At 43.3% G+C, this 12,091-nt stretch overlaps 1 protein-coding gene across 2 annotated transcripts in view; it reads right to left on the bottom strand.

The window, feature by feature from the left end:
* The window catches only part of rasal1 (RAS protein activator like 1), a 140,643-nt gene that overhangs the window by 51,756 nt on the left and 76,796 nt on the right, over positions 1–12,091 (bottom strand). Inside the window, exon 10 of one of the 2 annotated variants that reach the window (XM_033043341.1) lies at positions 2,383–2,478. The exons of the other annotated variant lie outside the window; for it this stretch is intronic. Within the exon in view, the coding sequence (XP_032899232.1) occupies positions 2,383–2,478 (96 nt within the window). The remainder of the gene's footprint in view (positions 1–2,382; positions 2,479–12,091) is intronic. 2 annotated transcript variants of the gene reach the window in all.

Raw genomic sequence — 12,091 nt, 5'->3', positions numbered from 1 at the left:
CAGAAAATCACCAGCTAACAAACCATCATTATGAAACATCGTATCATCAAATGGCGCAGTGGCGCAGGTGGTAGAGCTGCTGCCTCACAGTGCCAGAAGCTCAGGTTCGATTCTGACCTCGCTGTGTGGAGTTTGCACATTTTCCCCGTGACCACATGGGTTTCTTCCAGGAGCTCCGGTTTCCTCCCACATCCCCACGACGTGCAGGTTTGTAAGTTAATTGGTCTCTGTAAATTGCCCCAAACGTGAGGGAGTGAATGTGAAAGTGGGAAGACATGGAACTAGTGTGAACGGGTGATCGATGGTCGGCATGGACTCGGTGGGCCGAAGGGCCTGTTTCCATGCTGTATCTCTCTAAACTAACCTAATCCAAAGTCTGATACAATTGTTAAGTACCATTAATAAATTGCTAAAATCTGCACCAACAGTTTGAGAAGCAAAGATTCATTATAGTCCTGGTTGCTGAAAACTAATGGGAAATGTTGGCTAATTTAGGTACAAAACTAATTTAACAATATGAACAAAATAGAATAATGGATTAATGGCTTTGAATTGGGTGTATCGATACTTTTATATCATAAAGGAATTACTGTCTCTTCTGGGCCCAACGTCAGTCAGTCCCATGAAGAATGTGATACTAGGATGAGCCTTGGAAGCAAGAGATTGACTAATTTAAGATACAGTGTGGAAACAGGCCCTTCGGCCCACTGAATCCACGTTGGCTATCAATTGCCTGTTCACACTAGTTCTGATATCCCACAATATGGATTATTTAAATGTGGTGGTGCAGCAGGTAGAGTTATGGGCCTGTCCCACTTTGGCCGTCAGTTACGCGAAAGGCCGGTGGCGCGCGAAGATTTAGTTCGGTACAAAATCCCGGAGCGCCGCGCGATACCGCGCACAACTCCATACCCACTTCTCAGTGGGACCGGCCCCGCGCGGCAACACGATGCCCGTGCGCCTCAACGCAACGACGAGGTCGCGTAATTTGCGTGCCAAGGACAGGGCCTTTACTGTCTTACAGCATCAGAGACCCAGGTTTGAACCTGATTATATGTACAGAGTTTGTACATTCTCTCTGTGACCATGTGGATTTCCTTTGGATGCTCCTGTTTCTTCCCACACTCCAAAGATATACAGGATTGTAGGTTAATTGGCCAGTAAAATTGTAAAATTGTCCCTAGCATGTAGAATAGTGCTAGTGTATGGGGTGATCACTGCTTGGCGCAGACTCGGTGGGATAAAGGTCATATTTCCACTCTGTATCTCCAAAATAAAGTCTAAAGTGAGTGAAGTTTAATCAAATACACAGAGAGTATAAGTTGGTATGTATATATGTTCAGGGTTATTGAAATGATCAAGGAAAGCCCACATATCCAATGTTTTCTGTTTGCTAAAGCAGATTTAATGAGTAAGAGGTGAGATGATCAAGCTGTAAAAAACAAATAAAAATCCTGAGCACTGAATATTTGAGTTGGAAACAAAACTTACTGGAAACAGAGTCATGGAATGATAGATCTCTACAGCATGGCACCAGGCCTTTCGTCTCACCTCGTCCATGCCGACAATGTTAGCACATTGGACGAGTCACATTGGCCTACATTTAGACTTTAGAGATATAGCATGGAAACAGGCCCTTAGGCCCACCGAGTCCGTGCCGACCAGCAATCAACCCGTACACTAGCACTATCCTACACCTTAGGGACAATTTTTACAACTAGAAAAAGCCAATTAACCTGCGACTTTGCAGTGTGGGAGGAAACCGGAGCACCCAGTTTCCCTCACCGTCACAGGGAGAACGTACAAACTCTGTACAGACAGCACCCGTGGTCAGGATCGAACCAGGGTCTCAGGCGCCATAAGGCAGCAACTCTATCGCTGCGCCACTGTGCTGCCCTTTTTTGACCCATGTCCCTCTAAAGTCTTCCTATCCATATATTAGTCCAAATGACCTTAAAGTCACAATTGTATCAGCTTCTAGAGCTTCCTCAGGCAGCTCGTTGCAGATGCGGACTGCCCACGGAGCGGAAAGGTTGCCTGTTTGTCCATGTCACCCATCGCCCTCTAAACCCTTCCTGTCCAGCAACAAATCGGGCAACTACTGCACGAAGAAGGGCAGTGGTCAGTCCAGTCTAGCTCAGTGAAGACAGAACAGTAAATGGGGCACAAAAAAGCTGGAGAAACTCAGCGGGTGCAGCAGCATCTATGGAGCGAAGGAAATAGGCAACGTTTCAGGCCTAAACCCTTCTTCCAGCATCTTCCAGCATTTTCCAGCATCTGCAGTTCCTTCTTAAACAGTAAATGGGGCACCAAACCACAAGGTTTTGCAAAGGGAGAATTGGGGTGTTTTTACTGTAAATGCTTTATATTGTCAGCACCTACCCAGTTCAGGGGGTCTGCTGCTGCCTGCCGTTCATCGTAAGCCTGTGCAGATTGGGGCACAGTGGTCCTTATGTTTGGCCAGTCCACAGCACCGCTCTGAAAGAGAAGAGAAGAGGTCGTCACAATGCACTTCACCATCCTTTTATAAATCGAGCAGCCGTCATTTTAGTTGAATTCAGTTTAGTTTAGAGATACTGTGTAGGAAGGAACTGCAGATGTTGGTTTACACTGAAGATAGATACAAAATGCTGGAGTAACTCAACGGCAAAAAAGGAATAGGTGATGCTTGGGGTCGGGACCCTTCTTCAGACTGAGAGTCAGGGAAGAGGAGATCTCCTTCCCTCCCCCACCCTAGTTGACACCTAGAATTAGATATAGCTCTTAGGGCTAAAGGAATCAAGGGATATGGGGAAAAAGCAGGAATGGGGTACTGATTTTGGATGATCAGCCATGATTTGCCGGCTCAAAGGGCCGAATGGCCTACTCCTGCACCTATTTTCTAAATTTCTGTCCTGCTAGTTTCATGGTTCTTATCCCTTCATTATCACCTCTTCCTCAGCCAACAATGGACCTTTTCATAGTTTCCGTCTCCCCTGAATCTCAGTCTGAAGAAGGGTCTCGACCTGAAACGTCACCTATTTCTTTTCTCCAGAGATGCTGCCTGTCCCGCTGAGTTACTCCAGCATTTTATGTCTATCTTTAGTTTGGAGTGTGGGAGGAAACCAGAGCACCTGGAGAAAAGCCACACGTTCAAAGGGAGAACGTACAAACTCCGTACAGACAGCACCCGTAGTCGGGATCGAACCCAGGCCCTCGGCAACATAGATTGGGACTACACTGTACCTTACAAGAGGACCGCTCAGATTACGGCAAGGTGGAAACTGTGAATCCAGGGGTATGTGTGCTCAAGGTTTGGTATCATCTGCCCAACAGAAGGGGGGAGAAGTGAGAATGACTGGTGTGTAAGTGGTCCTTGTCCAAGGCAGCATGAAGTGTAGATGGAGTCGACGGTGGGGAATTTGGTCTGTGTGATGGACTGGGCTACATTCACAACCACTCTGCAATTTCTTGCTGTCTTGGGTAGAGCTGTAGTCAAGCCAAGTTGTGTTGCAACCTGATAGGATGCTTTCTCCGGTGCATCTGAATGGTAAGAGTCATTGGAGACATCTGAGGAAGTAGAGGTGTTGATGTGAGTTCATTGCTGTATTGTCAATGTGCTTGGACCAGGACAGATTACTAGTTGGGGCAGCACAGTGGTGCAGCAGTAGAGTTGCTGTCTTACAATGTCATGGCCCAGTTTGATCCTGACCACGAGTGCTGTCTGTAGGGAGTTTGCACGTTCTACCTGTGACTGTGCGGGTTTTCATCGGGTGCTCCGATTTCCTCCCACATCCCAAAAACGAATAGGTTTGTGGTAAGATTGTAAATTGTTCCTACCGTGTAAGGTAGTGCTACTGTATGGGGTGATCGCTGGGTGGCACAGATTCGGTGGACCAAAGAGCCTGTTTCTACATTGTATCTCTAAAGCAAACTAAAGTAAACTAAAAATATTTACACCTAGGAACTCTAAGTTTTCGACCACTTCTTCTTTAATACCAATGACAGAGTGGGGCATGTATCTTTAAAAACACTTTACTGTTCAATTATTATGTAATAATGAGCTTTTATTGTCAAAGAGTAGCATATAAGTAACAAGTAACATGCATAGGAAATGATCTAGGCTACACCACGATACTATTTACATTCCAATAATCTTATAGGCTGTATAAAATCATGAGAGAAATGGAGAGGGTGAATGCACCTGGTCTTTTAAATGAGGGACAAAATGTAATATTTAAATTTAATCTTTTCACACATAGGGTGGTGGGTGTATGGAACGAGCTGCCACAGGAGGTAGTTGAGGCAGGGACTATAACAACATTTAAAAGACATGTGGACAGGTACATGGATAGGAAATGTTTAGAGGGATATGGGCCAAACACAGGCAAATAGGACTAGTGTAGATGGGGTGTCTTGGTTAGCATTCATGAACATAGAACTGTGTCGTATTGGAACAGGCCCTTTGGCCATCAATGTCTGTGCCAAAACCAATGAGTTGGGCTGAAGGGCCTGTTTCTGTGCTCTATGATTCTATAATAAGAATGTTCATATGTACTGCCCGAGAGAATGGAATTATAAACTGCAGCGAGATAGGAAGTAACTTCAGACTTGATGACTGCTCAGATCTCAACTTACTGAATATTGGACAGAGCTGTGTTTCAATATTTCTTTATTGAGACATTAATCTCTGTGCTGGAGGCTTGTGGCCATGAAGGATTGGAGAAGTCATTATCTGAAATATCTCTTCATCACAGATGTCAAATATAGGCCAGAAAACAACAAGTATCTGGTTTGACAGTCAACGTTTACAGTCAAATGCAATGTGACTAGGGCAGCACAGTGGCACAGCTGGTAGAGCTGCTCCCTCACAGTGCCAGAGACCCAAGTTCGTTCCTGACCTCAGGTGATGTCCGTGTGGTGTAAACATATAAAATTATAAAAGGACTGGACAAGCTAGATGCAGAAAAAATGTTCCCAATGTTGGGCGAGTCCAGAAGCAGGGGTCACAGTCTTAGAATAAAGGGGAGGTCATTTAAGACTGAGGTGAGAAAAATATTTTTCAGCCAGAGAGTTGTGAATTTATGGAATTCCCTGCCACTGAGAGCAGTGGAGACCAAGTCACTGGATGGATTTAAGAGAGAGTTAGATAGAGCTCTAGGGGCTAGTGGAGTCAAGGGATATGGGGAGAAGGCAGGCATGGGCTATTGATAGGGGACGATCAGCAATGATCACAATGAATGGCGGTGCTAGCTCGAAAGGGCCGAATGGCCTCCTCCTGCACCTATTTTCTATGTTTCTATGTTTCTATGGTGTTTGCAGGTTCACCCTCTAGGCGGATTTCTTCCGGGTGCTCCGGTTTCCACCCACATCCCAAAAGCATGTGGGTTTATAGGTTAATTGGCCCTCTGTAAATTGGCCCTCGTGTATAGGGAGTGGATGTGAAAATGGGATAACATTGAACTAGTTTGAACGGGTGATCAATGGAAATTCCCCCAAATACTGCTAACTCCGTTTTCCTCACTTGAGATTTCTGCTCATGCCTCCTCTCAATGCGATTCTTTAACCTCTGCCAAGATTTCAATAAGAAACAAACCGCCTATTTACTCAAAGCCAAATACCAAGTACCAGGGCCAAGCAGATCTAACAATCAGAGTTATCTAACAAATCATTAATCTCTGTAACTCATATTCATTTAATAACCAAGAAACAATGTTTACATTGTCTCATTGTCAAAGAGTTGGTAGGAATCCAAAAAAGGCAGTTCCGTGTGAAATTATCCTACCATTTATGCATTAAATTAGACACAACAATGGCATGGATCTCACTGTGTAGTTAATCCCCACCTGCTTTCAATGTAGGTAACAATTCAATTGTACTTGGCCTGGGTACAAATCACTGCCGATCGTACTATTGATCGACTAAATACATCCGCAGGGCACATACTGGACTTTACTGGACTTTATCTTGCACTAAATGTTATTCCCTGTATTCAAAAGGGAACTGCAGATGCTGGAATATCGAAGGTACACAAAATTGCTGGAGGAACTCAGCGGGTGCAGCAGCATCTATGGAGCGAAGGAAATAGGCGACGTTTCGGGCCGAAACCCTTCTTCATACCCTTATTCCCTGTATCCTGTACACTACTTGATTGTAATCATAGCCTTTATGCTGACTGGATAGCATGCAACAAAAAAGCTTTTCACTGTACCGCAGCACACATGACAATAATAATAAACTAAACTAAACTAAAGTAGACTTCAGGAGCATTTTTTAAGGTCATTGTTCGTTGTTGTTCCTTTGGAAGCTATAGCTTGCTTCTTCCAAAAAAGCCACAGTTCCAAAGTTCACTCATCCCACACTCTCTGTATGAATATAAAAACAACATTCATAATTCTGGAGCTTCATCACAAATTAAACCAGGTTTAGACTTACTGGGTTCAGCTAGACAATTCTGACACTCAGAACTGGTAGTTCTCTGAGCTACTTCTGAATCTTACATGGGCTTTTCTCAACAAACAAATGCAAGTGCTTCTAAAAGGACGTACCTTTAGAAAGGAGATGAAGAGGAATTTCTTTAGTCAGAGAGTGGTGAATCTGTGGAAATCATTGCCACAGACGGCAGTGGAGGCCAAGTCACTGGGTATTTTTAAGGCGGAGATTGACAGATTCTTGATTAGTAAGTGTGTCAAACATTACGGGGAGAAGGCAGGAGATTCAGGTTATGAGGGAAAAATAGTTTAGTTTAGTTTAGGGATACAGCAAGGAAACAGGCCCTTTGGTCCTCCGAGTCCGCACCAACCTGCGATCCCCGCACATTAACACTACACACACTAGGGACAGTTTACACCTATACCAAGCCAATTAAGCTACAAACCTGTATGTCTTTGGAGAGTGAGAGGAAACCGAAGATCTCAGAGAAAACCCATGCAGTCACCGCATTATTATACGTGGTCCCGCAGTCGGGATTGAACCCAGGTCACTGACGCTGCAAGCGCTGTAAGGCAGCAACTCTACCACTGCACCAATGTGTCTTGGTTCTTGGTTTCTTGGTCCTCCAAAATATTCCAAATGGAATTTAAACTGGAGGTGGTGAAGGGAGGGCTTAATCCAGAAATGGTTATTGGGAAGAAAGAGCTACTTTAAATTTAGTTGCATCCGGTTGGGTAACTATCGTTGGGTGGAGATTATTCCATGCTTTAATTGTGCGGGGGAAGAACGAATTGCTGTATACATCTGTCTTTGTAGCTGGGATCACAAATTGGATCGAATGCCCTCGTCTGCTCCTAATTGGTTTGGGTTTGGTGTAGGTCTTGTAGTCTATGTCGAGCTGACCATTTAACATTTTGTAAAAACAGGTCAAACGGTGAGCTTCACGTCTGTCTTGGAGAGGGTTCCACCCCAGAGAATTCAGAAGTTTGGTGACACTCGCTTCTCTCTCATAGGTGTTAGTAACAAATCGAGCTGCCTGTCTTTGGACACGTTCGATGGAAGAAATGTTTTTATTTGTGTATGGGTCCCATGCTGCAACTGCGTAGTCCAAATGAGGTCTAACGAGGGTGAAATATAGCTTCTCCTTGACAGAAGTTGAACAATGATGAAAGTTGCGCCTCAGAAATTTGAATTCTTTGGATTCTTCAAGGGTGGCACCAAGTATATTGTAAGACGTTTCGCCTGTATTCCTCTTTCTGGTGACATGCATAGTTTCACATTTGGAAGGGTTGAACTGCATACCCCATTGTTGTGACCACTCAACCATAGTATCGAGATCCTTTTGGAGAGCATCTTCATCATCAGCTGACTTAATTGGACGGTACAGCAAACAATCATCAGCGAAAAGTCTGGTCGTACTTGCGACTTTTTCATGGATGTCATTTATGTAAAGCAAAAATAGGTGTGGGCCAAGTACTGTGCCCTGTGGTGTACCACTCAACACTGGATGCCAATTGGAGCTCTTTCCGTTCACACACACACGCTGAAGACGTTTTGTCAGGAAACTGGAAATCCATCGTTTCGTGTTGGAACGAATACCATAGAAGTCAAGCTTCCGAAGCAGTCTCTGGTGTGGGATGACATCAAATGCTTTAGAAAAGTCCAGCACAACTAAATCCATGATGACGTTACTATCAAGGTGCTTGGCCAGGTCATTTGTCGTCAGGATAAGCTGAGACTCGCATGATCTATGCCTCCTAAATGGATGTTGGTTGTCAGCAAGAATGTTACGTTTGCTCACGTGTCGCATCAGATTACTATCAATTAAATGCTCCAGCAATTTGCAGCAAGTACTTGTTAATGAAACAGGACGATAATTCACTGGGTTGGTGGTTGAACCCTTCTTAAAGTGTCGCCCATAGATCAGCCATGATCAAATGATGGAGAGAGTTGATGGGCTAAATGGCCTAATTAATCGCCTATGACTTATGAATGCTGCCAGGAGCCAAATGCTTTTCCATCTCCTGAAAGTGACTTTATAAGGGAACTGCTCTTGAATTGTGGTTTTCATCGGCAGGTCAGCATTCATTACCATCCCTGTCTCTGGAGATGGCGCCAGATCATGGCAACATGTTCCTAGAAGAGGATCTACCTGCGGTCGTTTCATTCTTGTATATGTGCACAATTGTACTCATCTATAGTAGGATTAGACTCGATAGCACACAGAACAGGTTTTTTTACGGCACCTTGAGGGGTGGGAGATTGCAACCTTCACGTGGACCACCCTGTTTCGGCTAAAGCAACCAACCCGACGTGCGCAAACAAATAGATCAAATAAAACAAGTTGACCTACAACTTTAGTCTGTACATGCCATAGGCAAGAAGACGATGATTGCATCTTGTACACATGGCAATAATAATAAACTAAACTAAAACTAAACAAATTACAATTCATTGAGTCACAAGGAACTGCAGATGCTGAAATCTTGAGCAAGATATAAACTGCTGGAATAACTCAGTGGGTCAGGCAGCATCTGTGGAAGGTATAGACCAATGAAGTTATGGCTCAGGACAATATTTCAGACTTCACACCCTTCTTGGTTCTGAAGCAGGGTCCCAACCCAAAACGTCGAGCCAAGAGCTGAAACATTACCTATCCATGTTCTCCAAGAATGCTGCCTGACCCGTTGAGTTACTCCGACACTCAGTATTTGTGTTGGAACCTAACATGTCACTCCTTGCTGCTAAAGCCCTCCAGTCCCTGTAACATCCTCATACACTAACATCGTTGTAAAATATATGTAATAACAAGCAACCATTCAATAACACCAATTTGTCAAGGTGACTAACTTGTGGAACTCAGCAGAAATGGCAACACCCAACTTTAATGAAAGGCGTGGCAGTGAATGAATGAATGGTGTAATCAAACAGATCCTAACCACAAAGACCATTGATACTTGATGTAATGAGATACCTATGAAAGGGGAAATGACAGAACTATTGCTGTTAAATTCAGTGGCTAATTTCACCTCTGTGTTTTCTTTACAATGTAACATCTAATGGAAACCATTTCAAAGACACATTTAAAAAAATATTTTGCTAAATACTAAAAGACAAAGTAATCTGCAACTCATGTTACTCAAGTTACAATTTTGACTTCAAAATTTTAATCTTCTGGTTGCATTGAATTGAATTGATAGATGCAGCAAGTAAACAAGCCCTTCAGCCCATCAAGTTTACGTCGACCATCGATCACCCGTTCATACTAGTTCTATGTTAGAAACATAGAAACATAGAAATTAGGTGCAGGAGTAGGCCATTCGGCCCTTCGAGCCTGCACCGCCATTCAATATGATCATGGCTGATCATCCAACTCAGTATCCCGTACCTGCCTTCTCTCCATACCCTCTGATCCCCTTAGCCACAAGGGCCACATCTAACTCCCTCTTAAATATAGCCAATGAACTGGCCTCGACTACCCTCTGTGGCAGGGAGTTCCAGAGATTCACCACTCTCTGTGTGAAAAAAGTTCTTCTCATCTCGGTTTTAAAGGATTTCCCCCTTATCCTTAAGCTGTGACCCCTTGTCCTGGACTTCCCCAACATCGGGAGCAATCTTCCTGCATCTAGCCTGTCCAACCCCTTAAGAATTTTGTAAGTTATTCTACTTCCACGCCCATCTCCTACACACTGGCACAGAATAGTGATCACACTTTGAACACACCCTCACCGAAAATAACTCAAAGAGTTTGTGATGAATGTTACTCAGTTAATCGACATCTGGGCGAGCAAACTGGGCGAGCAAATATGTAAAGATATGTTTCACAAGTAAGTTCAGGATTTCACAATATATTTAGCATGCAAAAGTTCCCAATTTGCATAACATCAGAGCCAGGATGTTTAGGCACTAAAAAACACTGAAATAGGCAGGTAAAAAGGCATAATAAAATTACAAAAAAGGCACAAAAAAGGCATTTATTTTCACCACCAAATATGGTTAAAAATGATAGGATAAAGGTATACTACATTAAATGACCTGGTTGCACATAATTACTAGCATTTATTTCAAATTTTCTGGTGTTAAACTGCCGTCTGTCAGGCAGAATATGCTTCAGTTGTGAAAAACTTATTTCTACCTCAGCTGAGGTCACTGGTGCATACCCAAAACAAGCTACTGACTCTATATTCATGTCAATATCTTGTGCATTATAACTACCTTTGAGAACTTTAGCTATGTTTTGTATTTCTTCAAGATCTTTGTTAGCTAAAATCACTCTCTCACATTTTGCTTGTATGTCTTTACGTACATCACCAAGAACTTTACGAATATCATCAGTTACTTTGTTGAAAACCTGCAAGTTATTCACTAATGTTTGCCACGTTTCTCAAGGGAAGTGATAGCTTGTGGGAAGTTTGCAAAATTGGAAGCAATAAACACAAGATCACGGTGGAGGGACTGTTTCTGCATGATTTCACTGAGGATCCTGACTGCAGCAGATTCTTCTTCTTCAAAACAGTTGACGATTTCTTTTATCTTTTCAAAATTTGCAGCATAGTAGAGTACAGCAGAGAGCCATGTACCCCACCCAGTCAAAACGGGCTGAGGAGGTAGCAGAATCTCGGGTTCCATTTCCTTGAACAACTACACACGTGACGGTGCTTTGAGGAAGATTTTCTTGACAATGGAAACTAGGCGATTGACATTTGGAAACGAGCCATGTATGTGCTTGACAACTCCATGAAGTCCTTGAGCTAAGCATGTCAAATGCAACATTTTGGGGAATAAAACTTTAAGTCATAAACAGAAGAACATTCTCGTGTTTTATACCTTCTAGTCAAAGTACAGCAAGTGAAGATGTAAACAACTGAGCAATAGTTGAGCTGTTTGACTTCTCCAATACCTCCGATGTCAACAAATACTCCTTTGATGGTTGACCTGCCTCCAGTGTACCGATGACCACATTAGCAACATATCTCCCCCCAACACCATCGGTTGTCTCGTCTATTGAGATCCATATTTTGTCCCATGCAACTTCATCTCTAATTTACTGCACAACAATGTTGAAGTTGTGGTCAACATAATTTTTCCATAATGATGACTCGCTTGGTATATGTTCCTCTGTATATTTCTCTAAAAAACCTCTGAGAGATTTGTTATTCCAATTACCACAGTGGAATTCCAGCATCAATGAATGCCTTGCACAGATCACTCGAAATCTCAGATTTGCGACTGGAGCCAGCAGTAAATGTAGTGAGGAGACAACCTTGGGTATTTCACTTGTGTAGTCTACACCCCAGCGGTATCAACATTGACTTCTCTAATTTTAGATAGCCCTTGTCTTCTCCCTCCGCCCTCTCCCCCTTCCCAGCTCTCCTTCTAGTCCTACTGTCTCCGTTTCTTGATTTTTTTCCCGGCGCCCCCCCCCCACGTCAGTCTGAAGAAGGGTCTCGACCCGAAACTTCGCCTATTCCTACTCACCCGCTCAATTTCTCTAGCATTTTTTGTCTATTTTTAATTTTTCCAGCATCTGCAGTTCTTTCTTTAATAGTTCTTGGAGAAGACTGAACCAGTGGGCAGAGGCATGAACGAATGAATGAATGACGCCCCATGTTTCGCCCTGGTGGTGGAAGTTTTCTTGTAAGTTACATTATGTTAACACGTTAATAATAACATTAATATT

The sequence above is a fragment of the Amblyraja radiata genome, chromosome 25, assembly GCF_010909765.2.
Source record: "Amblyraja radiata isolate CabotCenter1 chromosome 25, sAmbRad1.1.pri, whole genome shotgun sequence".
NCBI lineage: Eukaryota > Metazoa > Chordata > Chondrichthyes > Rajiformes > Rajidae > Amblyraja > Amblyraja radiata.
Note: the sequence above shows the minus strand (reverse complement) of the source record. Positions and strands in the feature narration are given on the sequence as shown.